Below are 26,190 nucleotides of genomic sequence, written 5' to 3'. Positions count from 1 at the left end.
CAATAGGGTGGACCTGCGGGGCTGGCACCTAGAAAGTGGCAGTGGCTGCACTTTTGAAAAGTCGAGCAAAGCCAAAGGTTGGTAATTTTTGCTGCAAAGAATCACAAAAGCTTCTGGGTTGTGCACAAGAAGGGACACACATGTCAATGCAAATCAGCAACATAAAATAACGAAATAAAAATAAAACAAATCAACAAGAATCGGCAAAGCATCTCTGATTAGATTTTATTCAGTACTAAAATCTAATCAGAGATGCTTTGTCGATTCTAGTCCAATGACCTGCTCCAGCAGGGTTGGAAGGGAGTGTGTGTATATGAGTGTGCATGGCTATCAAAACTCCAAAACAGATCAAGTAGCTCTGGGGAGGCCAGTCATAAATTAGAACACTTGCTAAACAACCAGCCATTAAGTGAGGACCACTTGTATTTGGTTTGCCAGTCACCTGGCCATACCCACCCAGTCACATGACCAGCAAGCCACGCCCACCCAGTCACGTGACCAGCAAGCCACACCCCCAAATTAGGCCACACCCACATAAATTTAAATCCCACCCCTGGGTGGGGGGCACCGAGGATGAGTTTGTAGCACAAAGGGGGCAGTGGACTGAAAAAATTTGGGAACCACTGATCTAATGCATGCATCCTTTTCTTTCTTCTGGGAAATATCAGTAAACTGTAGATTCCATATTCAATAGTCCATACAACACACATTTTGCAAATATGGGAAACATGCCAACAACTCAGTTTCAAGGTTTATTCTTATTTTGCTTTTAACAAACATTTTAGTATGAAGGCATTTTTTGTTAGTGTTTTTAGTTAGGCATGGCACAGACAAAAGGAAAAAAAAACAAAACGAAAATCAGATTCATCAGCAAGTCCAGCATTTAAATGGCAGATTAAGAAAAGAGCCTTGTATTAACCCTATGTAGAAGTCTGTATTATTTCTTAGAAGATATTTTGCAAGCAAAGTACTACAGTTATTTGCATTGAAGTAAAAACGTATTTTTGATCAAGAAAATTACATTTTTCTGACTTTCTTTATATCACAAATGTCACAAAAACCCTATTTCCCAAGAAAATATATCCAACGTATTTGGCTAACTTTGTCATTTTAAAAGCAAAGCAGACATGCGCTGCATATAGAGACAATGCATATTTTGTTCAAATCAAGTGTGTCAACTGAGGAATGTTAATTCATAAAAGAGAAGGGGAGGGAGTCATTGTTTGGGAGATGAAATACAGTTAGCTGCATCGAACAATATATTGCCTAATATTAATTGAAAATAATGTCTCAGTTACCTGCTCTGTATGTTTTCATGAAAAAAGAGGCAAGTCTAGTACCCATAGAATTGCTACAGCAGAACATCAATGTAGAAGGAGTACATTAAACACAGGTATCTCGAAATAATGCAAAGTCCCCTCTTTGGGGGCAGACCTTTCATCTCAATGCTCAAAGCATTGTGAAAATGGCCATGGAGGATGAGGGGGGGGCCAAGAATTTGTACTCTTTACCTGTCTGTAAATTTGAGTTAATATAAAAATCCACATTATTCAGAACGTACTGTCCAGGCATCCCTAAACAGTAACAAAACTGATTCCAATTGCTATTAGAGAGTGTCTGGGTAGGACTAGCCAAAAGAAAGTAATAGTATTATTATCTACCTGGTTGGTTGTAGGCAAGCAACCTTCTCCAAGCCTAGACTTCCAAGTGAGAAAAATAATAATAATTTATACAGTCAAGTTGGAAATCAGACAGTTGAGATGTCATCAGATCTTTTCACCTTCATAGTGCAAGAATCCTCTCTTTACTTCATTCTTGGTGACAGCATAGTGACGTAAAGCATTTAGATCCAAGAGAAGCGTCACTATCAATGAGAATCAAAATGAGGATGTTGGGAGTAGTGAAGAAGTCCGAAAAGACGGCTATGATCAAATATGAGAAAATGTCTACTAATCAGAATATTTTGCTCACACATTTTTTTCTGAGATCATTCAGATTTAGTCAAAGTTTCCGTTGCTTTCTGTGCTTATTTTTCTAACTCTCTTCTTGGCCTCATTAATACCCTCCTTTTTGTTCCTTTCTAATACTTAAATACCACAATGCTTAAGGAGATTGGGGAGCGAAATGGCAAATTATGACGATGCTTTATCAACCCATATTCTAATCTTTAGGAATAAATAGTATCTTTCAGCTGTGTCATTTCCAAGAACAGACGAAAGAATATTAATACATTCCTTGCAAGGCTTTTTTTGAGGGGGAGGGAATCTATAGGGTTGGTGCATATTCCTTGTTGACCTCAAAATTTTAGGATTGGGAGAAATAATATGTCTCAAATGATGGAGATTTACTGCCACCCAGTACAAGCATGCCACAGGTGGCACGCAGAGCCATTAGTGCCGGCACGCAAGCTGCAGGCAAACTTACCTCACTGGGCATGCGCGTGTGTCACAGCTGATTTTCGGCTGGTTTAAGGCCTTTTTTGGCCTCCCAAAGGCTTGAAGAAGGCTTCTGCAGGCTTTGCAGGCTGAAAACTTAGCCCCATTTTGTCACTGTCTGTTTTTCTGAAAATACAGGAAGTGACAAAACAGGGCTAGTTTTTGGCCTGCAAAGCCTGCAGAAGCCTTCTTCAAGCCTTTGGGAGGCCAAAAAAGGCCTCAAACTGGCCGAAAATCAGCTGTGAGATGTACTGCAGGTAAGGGGGAAGCATGGTTGGGTGGGGATTATGCACACATGCGTAGGGGGCATGGGGGGGGTGCATTGCCTTCTGGGTGCTGGCACGCGAGTACGAGCATGCAAGCGTGCACACAATTTTTGGCACAGGAGCTCAAAAAGGCAAGCCACCATTGCTCTAGTATCTAATGCTCAAACAATTTCAACTCAGAATCCATAAGCTTGTTCCTGTGTAGCACAAGCTGCAAGAAAATAAGTATTTAATTAATGCACATATGGTTTACCTAACTACACACAGGCCCTATGAAAACATCATGAACTCAGTCTGCAAAACGTCTGTTGTATTTACGCATTTCAATGTAAGTAAGCCCCCTCAACTCAGGGAGGCATAGTTAGCAGGAATATTCCTGCCACTTTCCTGTTTAAATGTTTCACCTCGGCTTCATGCTTTGCTATCGTACCCCAAAGCAAGATATTTTGGGCAGAGATGTGAACCGGTGAAGGAAGTCATTTTCACTACTCGAAACATATTTACTGGGATTAGAAGACCATTAGGTCTCTGTAACTGTTTACTTTTGGAACACAATTCTAAATGCAAATTTTTGTTCCAATGTTTATTTTAGAAATTTATATAGATTGTACCAGATTGGAGTGGGAGGCTCAGAGAGATATAAACTTTACAAAGTGGTCAACATTTTCCTTTTCTTTCTTCTGCCACCAACAGAGGTCCCCCCCTTATAATAGCAGCAACTTGGGGCCTCTTTCTTGGTATTCCCAGGAACAACCGTGTGACCATGCAACATTTTATGGCCATGTTTCATAAAATTCCAGAAGTGGGATAGCAAAGTCTTCTTCACTTCAAAGTGCTCAGTGATGCTGAAAGCATGTCTGAAGTATTGAAGGATTAAAACAAGCTAGAAAAGACCTCTCAGCCACCTTGTAAAGTTTATACAAGCCCAGAAGGATGAAGTATTTCTTTCCTAAGTTTGCATGCAGTGGAATCCAGGCTAGAATTCTTTTTAAATCCCACCATCATGTATTACATATTGTAGTGGATTAAAAAAAAATCTCATTTCATGCATGACTCCAATAGGGCAAGGAGATCTATGCAATGAAGGTTGCCTCACTTGTTTGGATTTTGTTGCTTTTGTTGAATTGTGATTGTTCATGTTGGATGGCTAACTACCGTAATTCTTTGAATCACAGGCAACTGAAACAGAAATGACAGCTCAGTGGCAAGGAGAACTAGAGGGAACCATCAAGCAGGAGTGGAGAAGTAAAGAGGCACATGTGCTCCATGGATGAACGGGGGACTAAATATACATTCTTAGTAAGCATATCAAAAATATCAGATGGTATCGATATAAGTATAACCAAACATTTTATATATTTCATTGAAATCTAAATTCATATTAATCTGGATGATACTGTGCTTATGTCGTAACTAAAAAGAATCTTCCAGGCCACCAATATAATGAATGGTTCAAAAAGAGAAGAGAAACTAATAGTTGAATCTATAATATTTTTAGGACGCGATGGTTTTTGAATACATAAGTATTGCTTATAAGGCAACAAAGCTATGTATCTATTTAAAACCAATTTTCTTTTTTTTTTAAAAAAAATCTTTCTACAAATTACATATCAGGAACCAATTCATATTTGGGTATTCTACTGTAAGCATAAACAATGGTGACTATTCATCTGAGATTTGTGTTGGAGATTTACAAGTAAGCCAAGGCTGGTAAATTTCAGCTTCCTTTCATGTGCATACACCTTTGTTATATTTGGAATTATTTTTAAAAGTTTGGAAGATGGTACATATGCATAATTACGCAAAACCAGCATCTCATAATACAAAAAAACCTTCTTGTAATTGTTTTTAACAGCAGTTGGAAACTAGTTTACAGAATATCAAGCTTGGACCCATGCTGAGTGTTCTTTCAATCTTGCAAGTAGGGTATCAGTTTAATTTACAATGTAGTTGAAAAATGAATGTAAAACTTTTTGTTTTTTTCAGTTGAACCCAGCATTTGCTAGCAAAACAGATGACATTTGGTACAACATTCATCACCAATATTCTGTTAATTGCATTTTATATATTTAAAAAGTGTGCATATGCAGTTGAAAATGTAACAAGAGTAGGCATGAAATTGTTAAAGCCACAAGCCATATTACCATGTGCTAGATGCAGAGTATTTGCAACCCCTCTTACCCAGAGGGCACTGGAATTAATAGGTACTTTAGACATGTCCAAATACCTCAGAGGTGCTCACCTATTAGTAGGCAATGCAATATTGAGCTGTGGAGAAATACCATTAGGATAGATAAAAGGTTTCATGCCATGAGTAGATTTGCAAGGAAGTGGCTGATTACGGAGATTGTCCTATAAAAATTTAACCTGTTAGAGATATTCCACATCTTGGGATGCTTACAAACAGGAAAGAGAAATCCATGTCCTGATTTTGGGGGCAAAGAAAGTTATTCTCCTGAACATGGACGATCCTTTCTTCGGTATTGTGACTCTTATTCATTGAGAGATGCATTTTCATACATGTTTGCATTCTGTCTGTGGACAACTTAATTATTCTCCTGGGTCTGAGTTAAAACAGTCTGAGGACTAATTCAAATGTCATTAGCTCTGATCTGGAGATGGCTAAATAGCACTTTGTGTGAGGGCAATTCTGTGCAGGAGTTGTAATCTATATTTAGTTTGATTATGGACAATCACCATTTAGAAGTGCCTTTCAGCCTCTACTTTGCACTGAGAATCTCTGCATGGGGGATCAGCCATGTGACTGGAATTGTTTTTGTCAGTCCCTAATGGAGAGGTTGTAATTTTGACATTAGTAACCCTCAAATCTTTATTCACAGTAATGTCTATTCACCCCGAATGCTTGTAGTTATACTGGCTTTTGGAAAAGTCTACCAAATGTTTATGCACTAGCATTGGCAAGTTGACTTTACCAACAAATCAAAGGATACTAGTACTTTAGCATCTTTACTTGATGGGAGTAATGACAGATGTAAGTGCTTTGTGAACACTCCAAAGAAACCGTCAGACTCTTGAAGGACAATGCTTAAAACATCCTTTGCCTATGTTGCCTTGAAGAGGAATTGCAACTGAGAGACAGTATTTAGAAGCTAACAATATATACGCAGAAGAATGGGGCCTTAGGATTTCAAAAGGAGAGGCAGAACAGATAGGAATGAGGCAAAGAAATCTAATCCATGACTCTACAACTCATAGTAGAGAAGCTTCATGTCATCTACCAAACCAACTGAACAGGAGAAGATAAACAAATATAAAGAATCAGTCAAATCCCTTAATTGCCCTCCCCTCCCCTCCCCCTCCCTATTTTGCACTCCATGGTGTGCTGCTGTCTGTTAGTCAGAATGTCATCACATAATGCACTAGTGACTGCAGATCTTCGGTCACTTCCTGCTTTCTTCTGTCATCATGGTCTTCTGGGGAGAGAGACAAAGAGAGAGAGAAAAAAGGAGCTGATGATGTAAACATTATCCAGAACACTTTTCACTGCAGAAGGAATAACCAAGGCATCTCGATTGTATTTACCTTGTTTCTGGGCTTTCTGTATGAGATGACCATGCTGAGCCTGAGGGAGGGGTCAAACGCATCATATATTATGAGTCCCTGCGTGCCCACAAGAGATCTAAGTCCAGCCCACCTTGAATGCCTTTTTAATTCCCACTCATTTCCCTTGACGGTTAGTAGCTCAGATTTTTGTAGAGAGCTTAAAGCTTTCAATAAATCTTTATACTTTGAACTTTCTAAATCTCCCAGTTGTCCTGGCACTTGACATTTACTGAGATTTCCATCTTTAGGGAACATGTGCAGAAAATGCTGTGGGTTTTTTTTTTAAAAAACTTTGGTGGATTTTGTGCGTTCTGCTTAAACAACATTCCTTAATTTTGAGGAATTTTGAGAATTTTGAGACTTGGGAAATTGAGCATGAATGTTTTGTGATAGTTCTCCAATCTTAATGTGGATAGGTCTGCATGGACATAATGAAAGTATTCATGAAAAACAAAGCCAGAGGCCAAATCTTTGAAACAGTATCAGTGGAAAGGATGCCCCCCAATGGCAGATGAACTGCATATCAAAGCAAAAGTAGGGAAGCATTTCAGATTTGGATCTACATTTCTACAAGAAATCAGGAGGAGACACTACCAAGTGTTACGTCTGTAAGATAATATGCTATATGCTTATATTCCTTAAAGGTAATGTAAGTTTGTTTATTGTAAAAGACATGGAAATGATTAATAACTATGGCCAATTATCAATTGAATATGGATTTAATCTTCAGAATGTAATTATTTAACTAATAAGCTTGGAATCATGTAGGAAGCCCTACTTCATCTTCCAATCATTTCTTTTCATAAAGACTGTCCTACTTGCATAACAGAAAACCACGTTCTACACCTGGAATGTATGCTGTTTTCCTCAGCTTTTCCATGAAGAAAGGGAGCCAGATCAAATTGCTCATATTAAAATGAAATGAAAAAAGATGAAAGAAAGAAAGAAAGAAAGAAAAAGAAGGAAGGAAGGAAGGAAGGAAGGAAGGAAGGAAGGAAACTGAGCTTTCCTACCCTTTCTGATGAATGCCAGCTAAGTAGATGGAACAGTGGGACATCAGTTCAAAACAGTCAGTAATTAATTGCAATCAGGATTGCAATTAATTCATAAATACAGATATTTATGGATGTAGGAGTTCATCTTACAATAAGACAAGAATGGTGCTGTGACAAAACTCAGGTAGCTACTTCAGCATTTTTTTTAAAAAAATCTCATTTGATATCTAAAGTTTAACCCATCAGGATTATCACGCAATATTGAACTGCATTTTGAGGAATATTGTGGCAGAAGTCACAATCTTTCTGCACATAATCACAGAGGAATTAAATTTAATTCATATATCTAAAGTAATATTTAGCAGCTTTTATTAATATAAGAAAAAAAACGATTGTGTACTGTGTCCTACAACTGATGTAGCAATTTTTAAAGTAGAAAGCCTTTTAGTGCCTTTGCCCAGAGTAGTAAGTATGCTACTTTTTTGATACATTGAAAGTTTCTAGCAGTCAAAAGTTTAAATGTTTAAGGTTGGGAGGGAGTGAAGGAGGGAGTGAAGGAGGGAGAAATCTGCTAAACATCACATAATAATATATAAATGTTAATTAGAGGAGGGTTTTTAAATGGCTGATCCAATTAGTGTCTGCTTAAAGTTCCCTGAATGCAGAGAAAAGCTTTTTGATCAAGGCGATAACATCAGACTCTGTGAAAGGTCTCGAATGAAAGGGATTCTTTGTTCTGACACTTTCCCATTTTGGGGGGGGCTCTCCTCCTCCTCTTCCCAATCAGATCTGCTGTCATATCTAAAAGCATGAAGAAGTCCTTCATCTCCCTCTCTTCCCCCACCTCCCCCTTCTTTCCCAAGTCATTATCTTTTTTTACATAACTGGTAAGCAATTACACTGCTTCATATCCTGCTATCTTCATTTCTTTTCCCTCTGCATTGGCTGAATCTCGGTAATTATTCATATTACCTCTGTATTTCCCCAAGGTTTTGTTTTATGTAAATTTACCAAGAGTCGCATTCCAGTTGCTTGCGCTGTGACGAGGGCATGGATGTATTTGTTCCTGGTTTATGGTTGTAGAGTAACATTCCAAGTGATATTCAGTGCAGAGAAACATAAGGATAAAGCTCTGCTATTACAATTCTAAAAAATGAATAGCTAATAACCTTCCAACACAAGAGCGATCCCTGAAATCCTGTTTGAGCCCAGAGTTCTTCACAGGCATTATGGCTGAGCAACACTGGGCAAGTTCCACCCAACCGCAGCTACTCTGTCAGCAGAAGATGCTTATCCTAGGACATTTTAAATTATCTCCTTCTGCAGTCCTGTGTAGCCCTTCAATCTGCACCAAAGCATCACCAGATAGATTGATACTCACCGGACAGCATACATGGACAATTTTAAAAGACATTTTGAGGAAAGGTTGCATCCAAACATTGCTTTTCCCCCCATTTGGTTTGTGTGAGCATTTGACCATCGTTGAATATGATCCACTATATTATAGTTTGTTATCTACCATCTCTCTTTCTCATCTATCATTTATCATCACACATACTTACACATTCTTAAATTAACTTTCCTTTAAAAAAAAAGAACCCTACACACAGTTGATAACATAATATAAAATATGGATGCTACCATAATCATAACCAGACATTCTATTAAGTCTTAAGACTGCAGGTTTCTATAAAGGCACCTGAAAGTAAATCAGTAATTGAGTGAAGTTTCCACTCCTATAGATAAGGATTGGTATGTAAGGCAATTTTCTCTTGCTATTTGGCAGTAAGAAATCAGTTTTCATTATAATCTGTCAGTTTTGAGTACAGTGGTATTTCAAACCCTAAATATATTTTCCCCCTCATAATATATACTCGAGATAGTGAGGGACAGGAGGCGAGTAAAGATGAAATTTCATCTTTAGCAACCCCAGATGAAGGCTTTCATCTTCAGCAACTCGGAGTTTCAGGGCTTCCTTCTCAAAGTGGCTTGGAAAAACCCAACTGTGTTAGCTAGGACAACGACCAACAAGTGTGTTATTACTGGTGGCACTACTTTATTTCATATAAAACCTCCCAGCTCTCCAATCTGGGAATTTGGGAAATCTGCCTTAAATCTTCCAGTTGTAGAATATAATATACATGTTACTTCACCCCAAACCACCAAAGAAGAAAGATAGCATTTCCATTCAGATAAAAACAATTTATAGAAACTAATTATATTTTTCTCACCAGTGGAGGTAATAAACTTTGAAACTATGTCTAAAATGTCAAGCACATGGCAGCTTAATTTTTAAGCTGGAGGAAGGAGGGAGGGAAGGAGAGAGAGAAAGAAAGAGAGCATGAATTAGACAGTGACACAGAAGAGAAGAATTTCAGATGCAGCCTTTTAATTTGGTGTGTCCTTTTTTTTTTTGACAACTATTTAAATGGAGGCTCTTGCAGCTCATATTTCTCTCTCCCATCTGCAGCATTGCAGTATATTGCCATTATGCTGGCAAGGACAAAGAAGTACACACAGTAATAAGACATTTTAAAATCTCTGTGACAGAACTGCCACTGTTACAAAGCTTCTATATTTGGTTTGGAGAGACATGAAATCCCATTATAGGTGTAAATAGCTCATCTTGGTGGTATATGATACCAGCATCAAGTAATCAGCACTGGAAAAGAAATGTATTTGTGGTTCTATTTGATCTATCTTGGGTAAGGATTTCAGAATTGGATTTTATAATTAGGATGTGACAGAGAATTGAGTTTTTTTTCAGGTCTTGGTTTCTGTCTACCAAGGAATCAAGCTGCTTATGTCTATGACCATAACGGTGTGTTCTCTTTCATTTCTCACATAATCAAACTCTGCAATTGCTTTTAAGTTCAGTTTCTATGAAGCAGAATAGTTCAGTAGTTAGAAGTGGCATTTGGCAATGTTCAACCAAGGGCATGAAATTCTCAGAACATACATCGATTGCCTTTGGAATATTGATTTCAGAGAGCCAGGCCTAATTCCAGCCAGTAGAAATGGCTGATTTGCTTGGCTTTTTCTTTGTAACAGTTTAGTTTATGAAGAAATCGACATTGTTGCTCCATTGAAAAAAGGTACTTCAAACAAAACTGTTTGTAATTCTCATTCATTTCCCCATATATAGTTCCATAGTAGAATCAGTGGTCACTAATCACCTCCTTCCCCAACCCCTGATATAGACCACATCAGATATTATAAGGATCAGATACAGAAAATGTAGCACTCATTTGTGCACAGGAAGGGGATGTTCTCTGTTGGCTGTTGACAGAATTGGTAAGTCTAAATCTTCTGCAGTTTGGCTCACTCTATTTCTTTTTCCTCATTAACCCCTTGGCAACTGGGTTTGGTTGCAGAAGGAAGTAAGAGGCTGGAGGACTCCATGTTCTCATCTGCAGTCAATCCTTGACCTTTCCAAGTGACTGTTGTTTGAAGAGAATTCTGTTGGTCCATTTTTCGAGTTGGGTCATGAAAATTAGCACTCTGGACAATGTGCATGGGATGGAGGATGGTTTCTTTTGACAGCATAACTGACTGCAAAGTTCTCAAAGGTAGCCTCAAAATCAGAACGCTGAGAATAGTAGTATTTATAGTGAAAGTAGGCTTTGATTTTAGGGAGTGTTGTCATGTTGATTTGACATGTTTTTGTTCTGAGGGTCATATGAAGTGTTAGGGAGTGTTAAAGGTAAAGGTTCTCCTCACATATACGTGCTAGTAGTTTCCGGCTCTAGGGGGCAGTGCTCATCTCTGTTATAAAGCTGAAAAGCCAGAGCTGTCTGAAGACGTCTCCGTGGCCATGTGGCCAGCATGACTAAACACCGAAGGTACACAGAACACTGTTACCTTCCTATCAAAGTGGTCCCTATTTTTCTACTTGCATTTTTACATGCTTTCAAACTGCTAGGTTGGCAGAAGCTGGGACAAGTAACGGGAACTCACTCAGTTTCACAGTGCTAGGGATTCGAACGACCGAACTGCCAGCCTTTCTGATTGACAAGCTCAGCGTCTTAGCCACTGAGCCACCGTGTTCCTCATTAGGGAGTGTTAATTTTTTCTAAATGTGGAATCTTCTGTAGTGTGGAATTTTCATGAGGGGTTTGACATTGAAGATCAGGGGAGGCAAGTATTGTGATTTAGGAAGTTTCCATATCATGACTTGTGGCATCTTGCTTCCTGATTGATTTGCTGGTATCAGTTGGCTGTGTATTGTCAATTTCAATTTAAAAAGGGTTTCGGATATTTTTATAACCTTGCACAAGGTCAGGGGAGACTTTTGTGAGGAATGTGAGGGAAAAGGGAGTCTAGTCTATGTTTTGGCTAGCAGGAGTGTCACAGAGGCTTGTTTTTTTTTTTTTTTTTTTACTTTTCAACACTATTTGGGGATTCAAATCAGATTCATAGTTTTAGGCATATTTTGTTTTACATAGAGATTCCATTACTTTTCCTAGCTATAAAATCTATAAAAATATTACATGTGGAACAGCTATAATAAAATAGCATGGGGGCTCCTGCTTGAGCAGCATTAGAAAACCTCTGAGAACCCTTCAAATTCTGTTATTATGTAAAAACTATTTCCTATAATAGAAAGGAAAGATGAATTAACTTACCCTGAGATTAATTTTCTGTCTGTGATTGTGTAGGCTCTTCTATGTTTTCAACTTGACTATTCATTTCAACTGAAAACAAAACCGTAAAGGTTATTTTTCTGCATTCTTTTTCAGTCCGGCATTCTTTCTGAAATTCAGTAATCAAATTGTTGAACAATTATTTCATCAATTGCATTAGAACATTTCCAAATCACACTAGAGAAAAACTAATTTGACTGGCTCATTTTAAAAGAAACATTGAAATCATTGCTATAAATGTGGGAGTCTTTGGACCTGATTTGAAATAAAACATTTGATTTAATTCACTGAAATATTTTAGTGTCATTTTAACATTAGTATTGTATGTAGTAAGTAGCATTGCAATGTTTTATTATATGGCCTTATAAGAGTGTAAACATCTGTCAGTTCCTCATCCTGGATCACAGCAGGATTACCTGAGAGCCAACATGTATGAATATTATGGTTGGTTACACTCAGCCAGATGTCTAGTCAGGATTTGGTATTTTTATCCACCAATCAAGGTCCTGGAATAGGCACAGATGCTATTGTTTGATTGCGTTGAAGGCAGAGGTGGTAGCAGGTTCTGACCAGTTCTGGATATTGTGTTTGTCTGTAAGTCAGACTAAACGGCTGTGAATGTCTGACTCACAGATGAACACAATACAGAAGCCTAATGATGGCAGATGAGATTCTGCCGAAACATTGCTACAACTTTAAAAGCACAACTATAATGACGTGGGAAAATACCTGAACAAAGCTGAATACCATATATATATATTTGTTTTCTGAGGTTTTTGCGGTTTTTCCCTGAACAGAACACACCCCCAGCCAATCAGAACACAGCCAACCTCCCAACCAATCAGAACACAGCCAAACCCCCAACCAATGAGAACACCCCCCCAGCCAATCAGAACACAGCCAAGGCCCCGCCCAATCAAGTCAAACCCCCACTAGCAGTTAAAGGAAGAAGCAGCTGCAAACTCACATTACTCCGAGAAGCACAAAGCTGAAGACACAAGCCTGAAGATGATGAATGCGATTTCGTCAAAACATTGCCAAGATACTTCCAATTGTATGCAGGAGAAAACCTGAATAACCAAAAATCTATATATATACACACACACACACATACTGTACATATACACATACTATATATATATATATAATATATATATATATATTGCATATATACTGTATATATACTCTGTGTGTGTATATATACACTGTATATATACTGTGTGCGTGTGTGTATATACTGTATATATACTGTGTGTGTGTATAGAAAATTATAACAAGCCACATGAGCAAAGATATCCAACAGACGATCATACCAAGAGAAAAATCTTCCAGATGCCCCAAACTATACGGCCTCCCAAAAATACACAAGAAGGCATACCTCTCAGCCCCATAGTCAGCTCCAGAGGAGCACCACTACAAAACCTAGCTAAACACTTAGCAAAACAGCTACAGCCCCATGCTGAAACAGCAGCTTCACATGTGCAAAACTCATACCACTTCTTGGAAATGATCAAAGATCTACACGTGGAGCAAGAAGACCTGCTTGTAAGTTTCGACGTGGTTTCACTTTTCACTCAAGTCCCGATAAAAGAGACCCTTGAAATCATCAAAAATAAATACCAACCAGCTAAACACCTCATGGAACTAACAGAACACTGCTTAACCAACACATATTTCATATACAAAGGACAAAGATACAAACAAATTGAAGGAGCCCCTATGGGACCACCACTGTCACCCGTCATTGCAAACCTGTTCATGGAAGAATTCAAATCCAGAGCCCTGGCCAATGCCATCCACAAACCCAAACTATGGTTAAGATACAACGATGATACATTCATGATTTGGTCCCATGGAAAAGAAAACCTAAACAATTTCCTAACACACCTAAACAGCACACACCCCAAAATCAAGTTCACCATGGAAACAGAAACAAACAACTACCATTCCTAGATGTACTAATCTACAAAAAAACAGATGGCACACTAGGACACACCATATACCAGAAGAACACACACACCAACCTCTACCTCAACGCCCAATCCCACCACCACCCAGCACAGATAAACTCCGTGGCTAAAACACTAACCACCAGAACCAAACGCCTGGCAGACAAGACACACATAAAGACTGAACTATGCACCCTGACTAAAGTACTGACAGCCAACAGTTTCCAGAAAAGCAAAATCACCGGCTTGATCCACAAAAACACACTGAGACATAATGGAGACCCAGAAGATGAACAGACCTATGGAACAGCTGTCCTGCCCTACATAAGAGGTACTACAGACAAAATCAGTAAGATACTACACAGACATCACATCAAGACTGCCTTCAAAACAGATGGAAAAATAGCAGCCATCCTTAGAAACACCAAAGATAAAATTGACCTGGAAAACCAAGGCATATACGAAGTCCCCTGTGCATCATGCCCGGCCACATACATTGGACAGACCAATAGAAGAATAAGTACCTGCTTGGATGAAGACAAAAAATGCAGTCAAAAAGCTGGAACACACTTCCTCACTAGTCCAACACATGGAAGCCACAGGTCATAGCATCAACTTCAATGGCACCAAAACCCTAGCCACTATAGAAAACCCCAGCCACAGAATCATCAGAGAAGCCACAGAGATTGAAAAAAGACCAGAAAGCGTGAATAGAAGAGATGATTCCACCAGACTGTCAATCATTTGGAAGCCTGCACTCACAAACAAAAAAATCTCCACACCACTAGCTAGACAAGCACCTGGGCACAAACAGATCCCCCGATACCTCCAGCTCAAACACACCCAAACCAGGCACCCAGATGAAACCTAGCTTCCTACCAAATGATAGCCATCCATTTACCCGGAGCCAAGCTGCACTAAAGGCCTCCAATAAAGAAACACAATGTTACCAGCCAATCAAGATACAAAAAGAGCCACAAAACAGACAGAAGATATTAGAAACACCAATCAAGCAGAACACAGCAAACTCCAAGCCCAATAAACACAGACCAAGACTCCCAACCAACCAGGATGAAGATAAAACCATTCTGGCACAGCAATAGGCTGCCCCAAATTTAAATCTGAAACCACTGTAAAAGTCTGACTCACAGATGAACACTATACAGAAGCCTGATGATGGCAGATGAGATTCTGCTGAAACGTTGCTACAACTTTAAAAGCACAACTACAATGACGTGGGAAAATACCTGAACAAAGCCGAATGCCATATATATATACATCTATCTATCTATCTATCTATCTATCTATCTATCTATCTATCTATCTATCTATCTTTGGTTATTCGGGTTTTCTCTCGTGTAAGTTTGGAAGTATCTAGGCAACGTTTTGATGAAGTCTCATTCATCATCTTCAGGCTTGTGTCTTCTGCTCTGTGCTTCTCAGAGTAATGTGAGCTTGCAGCTGCTTCTTCCTTTTAACTGCTAGTGGGGGTGTGACTTGATTGGGGGCTTGGCTGTGTTCTGATTGGGTGGGGGTGTGTTCTCATTGGCTGGGGGTTTGGCTGTGTTCTGATTGATTGGGGGGGTTGGTCATGTTCTGATTGGCTGGAGGCGTGTTCTGTTCAGGTGGGGGTTGGTTGTGCTCAGGTTAGTCTTAGTTGCTTGGGGATTTGAGCTGGTGGGCTGTGATCCTGCTGTTTGGCTTCGCGTTCGTGGTCGTGCTGCATCTTCATGGTGGGTATCAGTTCGCTTCATGTATGGCTTGGAGGGGTTTGAAGTGGGTAGTGATGCAGCTGCAGTACGGCTTCTGGTCCATGGTCGTGTCTCATCTTCTGTGTGGGTGTGAGTCTGCTTTCTACGTGGAAGTGTGGTGGTAGCATCTTGTGTGGCCCTCGTGGGTGTGGGTATGGTGTCATTCTTCATGTTAGGTACTCGTCTGTTCGTGAGGGTGGGTTTCCAAATGGCTGGTAGGCGGGAGGTGTCATCTCGTTTATTCATACTGTGTGGGTGTTTTTCTATCTCTATGGCTTTTCTGATTATTCTGTTGTTGAAGTGTTCGGTTTTGGTGATAGTTCTGGTATTTTTAAACTCAATCTCATGTCCTGTGGCTTTGAGGTGTTGGACCAGGGAAGAGGTTGGTTCTTCTTTTTTGATTGAGTTCTTATGTTCTTCAATGCGTGCACTTATTCTTCTGTTAGTTTGTCCAATGTATGCGGTGGGGCAGGCGGTGCAAGGGATATCACTATAGCTATTGACCATAGATATCACTATAGCTATTAAGGCACCTTAGGCAGTAATTATTTCAGTCGGCAACCATCTACCCCTGGCCCTGGAATTGGACTAACCTGCAGGTGACAATCCATTCTTTTCAAGGATACCAACTAATAGAACTTTAGAGACCTAAAGGCCAAAATCCAATATTTCAGTCAAAATAACAATTGAATGAGATGCACTTACAAGGGCAATTACTTTCCACTTTAATGCCGAGCAGGCAAAAAGCAGCGATATTCAAAACGTACCTGCATCTTATCCTTTTGAATGAGTATTTCAGGCTCATTTTAATTATAACAGAAATATACATATATAATTCTATACACTCTCACACATATTATGACAATTGTATGAATGCAATAAATGGTGGTTATCATGACGCAATTATTTGTCATTAGAAATAGCCATAGAACACTGTGGAGGAAAAGCTGAGTCTTCTAGATGACCATGTAATGGACAATATCTGGTCTCTTAGTTCTTAATACTATAGAATATATTTTCTTATGAATTGTTTCTGTAGGGCTGAATGAAATCCTGTATAAAGTCTGAATTATAATAACTTGTTCCTATTATACTTCTATGGTTATTCTGTGGAAAAAAACTGTTTTTCCACATCCATAGCTGATGCTTGGCATTTCCCTGGAAGGCTCTTGACTGGAAGTTTTGAAATTGCCTGAATAAATTCACACCTGAACTGAAGATTTGAAAAATAAGAGACAATAGACAAAAAATTAATATGCTTGTCATATGCTGTGAAGCAAATCTGCTTCTGACTCACTGTTGTCATACCAATATACTAGCAAAGATTCTGTTGAATTGCTTGTGAATTATTCATCTATATTTTACTTCCACACTTCCTAGATTAAACCACTTACTGGAGTAGCACAGATATTTTCAAACTTAAATGAGACTGCTCTTTCTATAGAAATGCAGAGAAATAACTATTGTGTCAAAACTGATCCCTGCACTTAAGGTCAAACATTTTACTTGCTATATTTTCTTCCTACTTAATGAATTAAATCAATACATGCTTAGTTAGGAAAAAATAATAATAGCTGCAGATGATGATAATCTATCCTTGATGTTAAATTTGATTGATCATGTTAGTTCATTCTTTATTTGTGAGCCTAAGGCTGAAGATGCTCGCCTCCCATTTGGAAGGTTGAGAGTTCAATCCTATGTAGCGGCAGATTTTTCTCTTTCAGGGTGCAAAGAAAAAATATCTGCTGTGAACTCCACATAGGGATTAGGAAGGGCATCTGGCCAATAAATGCTCAGCTCTATTCAGTCACTCCAATTCTACCCCAAATTAAGGGAGTAAAAAGAAAACAAACACTTCATTCTTTACTTGTATGATTCCCCCTCCAAATGGAAGTCCTTCCTCCATCAATGATAAAACCAAACTTCACAGGAAATCAAATAGGTTCTCAACTTGTGCTATGCCACCAATCAACAAAGTTCTTAAATATTTCTGCTGGTAGAAAATCCTCACCTGGGCCTTTATTGCTTTTTAGACATTTAATAATAGATCGTTTCTCTTTTACAGAGAATGGTGGCCAAGGGGGATGGGTTTCAGAGGGAGGTGGTATGTTCAGGGCTCAGTCTAGTGAGCCCAGCCTTGTGTTAATTTCCTATGCTGAATAAAATGTCCAGGATGACTATCAACCAATCTGTGCCCCTCTTGCTATGCACAACACAAAGCTCTTCGGTTGTGTTGGAGCAGGCAACTATTTGAACCAATTGAGAGATGGTAGATGGAAAGGGAAGTGAGATTATGCTGGGAACACTGGAAACTGGTTATTATTTGACGCCTTTTATATACTCAGGTTGCAATGCAAATTCAAACATACAAAGTTTGGATCATGGCATCATGACAGACAATTCTTTATCTTTATGTCATCTTCTTAGGAACAGATGCCTAGGATAGAAAGTGAACCAAACCTATTAGCTGTTATCAGTGAAGTACATAATCTATATAATCTAAAAGAAATGGGTATTGATGATACTGGACTGTTTGGGCAAGAATCGTTTCATTATCTGATAAACATCTATCACAAATTGTTGTTTGCATAATGAAATCATTCAAGCATTGTTTATATGGATTTTTTTTAAAAAAAATACACATTGAAAGACACAACTAAAGGAAGCAAATAAGAGGAAGCCTGGATTGAAGCTTGCGAATATACTTATTCTTCAGTCAGAAATAACAACAGCCCAGCATTTTCAAACAAAAGGGTTAAGGGTTAGAGTTGGAAATGTTGGCATGCACGGGCTAAAAAAAGACACGGCAGCATAGCAAATCCATGTCAACCTTTTCACTCTGCATGTAGCTCTGTAATTATTGTGCATGTTTACTAGAATTTAATATGTACTTATATTATTGTTACCAAGTCATGTCCGATTCTTTGCAACTCCATGGATCATAGCATGCCTGGTCCCCCTATCTTCCACTATCTGCCAGAGTTTGCCCAAATAAATGTTCATTGCATTAATGATACTATCTAGCCAATGTGCTAACAGCCGTGTGTGTGTGTCTGTCTGTCTGTCTGTCTGTCTGTCTGTCAATATCTATATCTATTTATCTCTATATCTATCCATCTGTCTGACTGTCTATCTATCTATCTATCTATCTATCTATCTATCTATCTATCTATCTATCTATATCACACAGTTCTATTTTAATCATATGTTGTTTAATAAATCACAGGATAACCTTATAAGCTACATTATGATTGAATTAGCCACTGTAGCATGTAATGATGATTATACCTTAGCACCATTTGTAAACCAAGAGAGTATGCCTTGTTTTAACCATGGCATACCAGGGAATGGAAATTTAGCCTTTCCATCCTGTAGACCCTGAAATACATTATCAGATTATGAACATTGTAAGGAAACAGTATTCTTTTTCATTTTCTACTTCTTTGGTTCATGATCCCATCTATTTCTTCTAAAAAGGCCATTTAGCTCTTTATAAAATCCAAAATAGGTAGTTTCACAAAAATGGATACACGCTGCCTGAAGGTGTCTAGCTTCATAATGAACCCTGGTGCCTACACCTCTGTTGTTCAGCAAGGCAAACTTAAACAATCAGCCCCAAACGTTGGAATGAATTAATGAAATCTCGCTGGGTTTTGTCTGCAGATTTAACGCTGACATATAAAAGTGACTAAAGGGAAGGCTGACATTCTCTGCGTTCAGTTGGTGCTAATTTTTAATCCTATCACCTTGACTAGAAATGGACTGGTTCACAGAATGGGACAGGGAGACAAGAGAGAACAAAGGCATGAAATGAACTGCTTTTGTGTGTGCATTTGCTTTACAGTTGAGTTCCTTGTGGCAGTGGAATTTTTGGCTTAGGCAAATTAGTGTCAGTCCCCTGCTTGAGTGCTCAGGCCTGAATCCCATTGAAAGTTCAATTGTATAAGTGAGGGCAGTAAAGCATTCCTTGTGCTTCACAGCTGGGAAGGCTGGTGGCTTGCATAAATCCACACTTTTTGCAGACTGACTTCAAATGAGGTGAGTCCATTTTTTAAGAAAGGGAGGGGTATGTTGCTTGCACCCTCCCCCCCAAAAAAAAATGGTCTTGGGAAGCTTACCATCAATACTTGAAATGTTTTCTGTATCGCATTGCCCTTCCGGCTGCACGGAATCAATCACCTGCTTTCCTTTCTCTTCTTCTGCACCTTCAGAAAAGATAAGAGAGGAGAATAACAGATGAACATGGGTGATATCTGGTTAATGGATCATTTGTTATTTGTGATTTGTTATTTTCCATATCAGCTCTCTGAATGCCATGAATGCTATTCTGGAAAAGATGAGAGTGGCTTCCCAAAAGGATTGTGAAGGAGGCCAGATTTCAAAAGGAATTTCATCAAAAGTCTTCTGCAGCGGGCAAGATTCAGACTTTTATCAGAGCCTGGATTTTTGTCTGCAATGCCAGATTTTCCTTTCCAACCGTTCCTGAAAAAAATCTTCTTATAACCACCACTACTATCGCCACAATCGTCATGACCACACCACCACAACTGCCCAATTGCAAAAGACAGCGTAACTTGGAAGAGCTTATACCCTCTGACAATACCATAAACAACATCAAACAGCAACTGCCTACCCCAGAAGGACTTGATAAGTGGATAAAAATGCCAAATCCACTCTGAACATCTGGCTGACTGGGTGACTTACCTTAATCATAAACCTCAAATGGGGACCTAATTTAAGTTTTGAAAAGTTTCCTCTCTTGAAGATTTTAAATAGTACCTGTTCCTGAAAAGCCTGCCTCCTGAGCTGCCGTACGCAACCTAGAATTTACATGTAAGAAAAGGTGCTTGATGGCAGGCGCTCAGCATTTTTGTGATTTCCTGTGCCTCAGGTTGCTGAGGAACTTTGACTGAAACTCCTAACAACTCACCAAAATGAGCCATGTAGCCGAGGCCCTCTTCCTGCTTTTGGCTTCATACCCTGTTCTTTCCGAATTTTATGATTTCCGATTTTTAAGAGGCCAATTGCTAGCTAATTTCCATGATGGCTCTTCCCCATTTCATGACAAATGTAAAACATGGCATGCCTACCGGGTGGCTGAGCTATAGAAGTCAAGCAATTGGTTGCTAAGCAATCATCGGAATTTAGGAAGAGGGAAGCAGTTGCGGTGATTGAACATTTCAAAACATCCGTCTTTAAACACAAATAATACATTCTTTTCCCACAGGCAGAGCCGCAAAAAGTATTGAAAGAGCCCCAGTTCCTCACATCAAGCAAAAGATAATCACGAGGAAGCAGGCAGGGAAGGCAGGAGGAAGTGAAACTGAGAATGACCATTCTTAAATAAATCAGGCATTAAAAAGGGGCATGCACAATGATCCATTTTTCCAAGGAGCTCGGAGGGGATAGATATGACTAGCCCAATTTTATCTTCATGGAAACTGCATGAAAATGTCTTGATGGGCTTCAGAGTTCAAAGGGGATTTTGAACTAGGATTAACCCTGTTCTGGGTTCTACTTTCCACGCTATACATTTATCACCAAGAAAATTTAGGCAATTTAATTAGCAAAATAAATGGCCACAAAATGTCTGAAATGATTGGAGATAAATTTGAATGTACTTTAAAGCCATTCAGAGTTCTTTCATTTTTATAGCTCATTGGACTTCCTTGATCTCACCACCTTTTTGTTAGATTATATATAAATGTCACTATTATTAGGCCTTCTTTTTTCAGTGAACTCCCAAAATGACAACTTAGCATGCATATTAAAATTTCAAGACTTCTCTAGAGAAATCTTTGGGCAGAGAAAGTTTTTCCTTGGCATTTGTTAAAAGGTAGTAGGCCTAAACCTTCCAAAGTGTTTTCTTCATCACTGTCGTTCACACTTGGAGGATAAAACATCCAGTGTTGAAACATTAGCATTTTTCCAAAGGATCTGTCAAGCCAAGGGCCACTGGGTTCATTTAAACTCACCCACTGAATTTTTATTGTCTATGTGTTTTAATAAAAGCTACTGGGATAGTTAGATGAGAAGCAGTTAAAAGCTCCCACTAGAATCAGGGGCCTTACATCCTTTTATACATTTTTAAAAGTTCAGGCAGGTATGTTTAGATGCATTTTAATCTACATGTAATCTTATTAAAGAAGGAAAAAATAGACAATTTCAGTTGTTTATTACTGAGGTTCTTCCAGATATTTGCCATGTAGATTTTCGGGATGAGTCCTAAATAGACAAGTGTTACCCTGTGGTAAGATGTACGGCCAATAGATTTAATAATAAATAAAATGATAATAAGAAATAACTTCATAGTATCCATGCCTGACAGATCTTACCGCTGCTTTTTCTGAAAGGTTTCCTGAGAGCCAATCAAAATGGCATGGTGTGAGAGATAGTGCTCTCCCATTTTGAGAACATGCAGCATCATCAAGACATTTTGATATACAGTTATGGGATGTCAGGCAGAACAGAAGCTTGCATGAAATTCAAAAGCAAATTTGTTAAGATGATTGCATTCCAGTGCTTTGTTTGTTCACAACAAAGGGATCAGGAAGAGAATATCTGGCAGCAATCTGAGGAATAATGCTTCAATTTCTCTCTTCCCAGAATTTCTTGGATCATGCGCTCAAGCAACAAATGGTTTGACAAGCAAAAGCTTTCAAATAAAGGTTTATTATAGCAGGGTAGGCTTCATCTGGTGTGGCAAACAGCAGCTTCAAAGGCTACGACACTTTCAAGACAGACTTGCATAGCTGTGAAACTCTTTATATATAATACATATGTGTGTGTGAGAGAGAGGAGAGAGTGGGGAAGGGAGGGAGGGAGGGGGAGAGAGAGGAGAGAGAGAGAGAGAGAGAGAGAGAGAGAGAGATCTCCTATCACAAATATTCACTGTTTGCATTCCAACCATGGCTTGTTGAACAAGCCAGATGCATGCTGCTGTACTTCATATGAGCAAAGTGATTATAACTTGTTTGCCTAACTTGTTGTTTCTGCCTTCCTTTAGCTGCAGTTGCCTTATCCTCTGCAAATTAGTTCAGGATTGGATGGGGTACAAATAAATAAGGCATCAGTCAGAATCCACAACTTAATTCTGTATTCTTATTCATACAGAATGAAACAACCCTCCTCCCATCATTTCAATATGTGAATCATTACCTAAAACTAATAATAGCTTATTCATTCAGTTTCATGTTTGCATCCTGTTAAGCCTCAAACAAATCACATTATTCATTTTGCATGAGGTGTGAATCAAATCATAGGATTCTTCCTATCCCACTTTCAACACCACCATCACCATTAAGTTATAATGAAGGTTAGAAGTGGTAATTTTTACTGGGACATTACTTCTAACAGTATTAGAAATCATTGGGGAAATAAAGTGCCATGGACCCTGGCCTGGTAGTGCTCTGGGAATCATTTATCATGACCTCTATAACAGCAATATGACAAAAAGTTTCAGGAAGAGCTACGGAAAAGAAAAGCCAGCTAGTGTTTTGCCTGCTGTGGTACACCTAACAGCTATAGTATAGCAAAGCAACTCAGAACAGTCATGGTTACATAAAGAAGGGCAAAATATCGTTATAATAACTAGTGCAAGGCCCGGGGAATTCCACGCGAGAAAGTTAAAAGCAAATTCAGAGTTAAATCTTGCATTATAGTGCTGCAGTGGGTGGCAAGCGAAAGATGCTCAATCCGTTGGATCAGCAGCTTTTCCATAAAACGAAAACTCTATTTATATAAATCCTCATTTTGTTCATAACGCCTTACCATGTGGGTGGTTATGGAAGGAAGAACAATAGCAGCATTCATTATACTGACATGCATGTGAAACAGGTATTATCCCCAAGCACTTCTTTCCTGCTGTGTAATAAAACTGTGTGCCGCCGAGAAATGAGTCCATTTCACATAAACAGGAGAATCTGATCAGAACACAAAGTGCCTTTCCAAATATTTTATTCAAAAGGGTTTTATTTTCTCTCTCCCTCTCTCCCCTGTGCCTTTCAGTCTTGATTTCTATTGCTTGGAACACAAACAAGATGCACATTTCAGGAGCTCCACAGATGAGATACTAGGATGTACTTTGCAAGATACCACTTTCAATTACCATTTCCAATTGCGTTACTGACGGGCTTGATTATCATAAATCTTCATGGGTGTATGATATTTCTAGAAAATCAATAGCTAAGACCAACTATTTTTAAAACTTCAGTGATGCTGTTTCTGCATAGATTTTTAAATGCTCCATGAAAAGATTTGCTTACAGCCTTAGCTATATTTTAAAGAAATATATGTAAATATATACCTACACATACAAATGGCAAAAATGAAACCTGAAAATATGCAGTAAGCTTATTTTCTAAGAAAACTATGGTATGATATGGAATTTGTAGCCAAACTCTGCTTCAGAGTTAATATCTATTGTCTGTAAGAAAGTATCTAATTTATTTCCTGCTTTCTCTAAATTGTATTGAATCATATAACATAAAAAGCTGGAACTGCACTATTTCTTGTTTCTATCTCTGCTGGAGGAAAGCTTATTGAATTTGTGTTGTGTAGAAATCAGAAGCTGAATCTGATTGAAAATGAACACTTTTCATTATCATTTTACAGTACTGTATAACTTTTAATTATTTGGGATTATTATTTTTAATAATAGAGTTTGCTCTCTTTGAAAACACACAGGAGACTGCTGCAAAGTTTCAGCAAGTAAAAATGAAGAAAAAAGAAAGCAAATACAAGTGTACACATTCCTTTCCTGACTGTTATAAGTCCCACAGATAAACGTTAAACCAGACTGAAAAATCTTTTTTACTGAAAGAGCCTCTGAGGCTGAAGTAGACAATCTCCTCACCCAATTTTTTCAACTTTGCTATAGTCTGAAATAAATCAATCTCCAGCATTTAAGAAATAGCATTCGAAAAGAAGTATCAGCTTCATTAGAATATTCTCAAATTGATTATGATTTGGTACCAGAAAGTGATCTGCTGAAGCTGCTAGAAAATCTGAGCAGGACATAAATGGACAAGATCTCATGCAGAGTCCTGAGAAGTACCATCTTGGCCCAAACTATTCTAAAGTTACAGGCAGCCTTCCAATGATATTTATAAGACTACTGAAGAGAATAGGCTAATGGTGTGGCTTAGCAGAGCCTATAGGATAGAGGCATAAATTAGTTTAGATCAGAGGTCTCCAAACTTGGCAACTTTAAGACTTATGGACTTCAACTCCCAGAATTCCTCAGCCAGCAAGTCTTAAAAGTTGCCAAGTTTGGGGACCCCTGGTTTAGATGTTATTGATTCTTTTCTCTTTCATCTCAGATACTATTAAGCACTACTCCCACTTATGTGCCATTGCAAATTTATCCCTCATCTAAGATAAAAATATTGAGAAGCACCAGGCTTGCTAAAGGCCTATTTCTCTTCTAATTGAAGTGGAGTTATTAATGAGAACTCTGGCTGCAGTCATTCAACCATGTGTGAATTCATACAAAAGTAGGATCACTTGGCCAATAGTTTGCCATATTATGAAAGAGAATATATTAAGGGACACTCCACCAAAGACTTTGCTGAAGTCCAAGTAGGTTATATCTATGTTATTTCTCAAAGTTATTAAGTTAGAATGTATCAAAAAAAGGAGATAAGGTTTGTCTGACACAATTTGTTTGTGGCAAACCAATGCTGGATTCTATTAATTGTGGTATGCCCATTAAAATGCTCAAAAACATGCTGCTTAATAATCACCTTGAGGATCTTTCTCTATATAAATATAAAGCTGATGGGTCTGTAATTTATCAATCACCCTTCTTCTAGTTTTTGAAGATGTGGATAACGTCTCCTCTAGTCTTCTAAGAGCTCTCAAAGTTTATCTTCATTATAGGAACGATATACCCTTGCAACTAGTCCTAGGTTCAGGGTAAATTTGCATCAATTTTTGGAGATAATAAACTGGCCTTAATGGAGAATGGTTTTTTTTCTTTCTCCTACCCTTGATTCCCCACTTAGCAGTTTATTAAGAATGAGATTGCCTTCCCTATTTATTTTTGAGAGAAATAACATTGGAGAATTTTGTAGGAGCAAGGAAAAAATTCCGAAGGAGTCTATCTGCTAAAACGTACTGTTCTCTTAGCAGCATAAGACAGATGCACTTTTTTCCTGAAAGTTGTGGCATAACAGCAAAGAAAGAGAAGATTTGGCATGGTCTTATGATTGATGCAGCTGTTATGCGTGTCATGCTTATGGGATAAATGTTGGGAGCTGTAGCTATGCTCTATAACACAAAGAATGACAGATATATGTTCAAATGTCTTAACCATTCTCTGCTCACCACAAAATTCCCTTCCTTAGCCACAGAGAAAAATCTAACTTTACTAGGCTACTGAAACTTAAAGCTATTTAAAACAGCTCTTACCAGAAGATTGTACTATGTCACGAAAGGAGGAGAAAGTCCACATCTTTCCTCTTTACATGACTGATCTCCATTTATTAATTGCCAACAGCACTTCTCCCCTATCCAGTCATATAACAATCTGCATCTTAAATTTTGTTTCTCCTAATTAGGCACTACTCTAAAAGAAAGGGGCAGATA

The 26,190-nt window shown here is 38.5% G+C and overlaps 1 protein-coding gene across 4 annotated transcripts in view; it reads right to left on the bottom strand.

Annotated features, from left to right (window-relative positions):
• Window positions 1-739: 739 nt before the first annotated feature.
• The window catches only part of MACROD2 (mono-ADP ribosylhydrolase 2), a 1,143,457-nt gene continuing 1,118,006 nt past the window's right edge, over window positions 740-26,190 (bottom strand). For 2 of the 4 annotated variants that reach the window (XM_087919277.1, XM_087919278.1), the window contains 3 exons: window positions 19,722-19,808; window positions 11,886-11,954; window positions 740-6,132 (listed from right to left, as the gene is read on the bottom strand). In XM_087919277.1, the coding sequence (XP_087775403.1) occupies window positions 11,893-11,954; window positions 19,722-19,808 (149 nt within the window). In that variant the 3' untranslated portion in view covers window positions 740-6,132; window positions 11,886-11,892. Of the gene's footprint in view, window positions 6,136-11,885; window positions 11,955-19,721; window positions 19,809-26,190 lie in introns of all 4 variants that reach the window. The other 2 variants (XM_026712814.2, XM_026712817.2) reach the window with 1 other exon arrangement.

Source organism: Pseudonaja textilis, chromosome 1 (assembly GCF_049901715.1).
Source record: "Pseudonaja textilis isolate UNSWEBS1 chromosome 1, rPseTex1.2, whole genome shotgun sequence".
Classification (NCBI taxonomy): Eukaryota; Metazoa; Chordata; class Lepidosauria; order Squamata; family Elapidae; genus Pseudonaja; species Pseudonaja textilis.
This window is presented reverse-complemented; position numbering and strand designations above follow the sequence as displayed.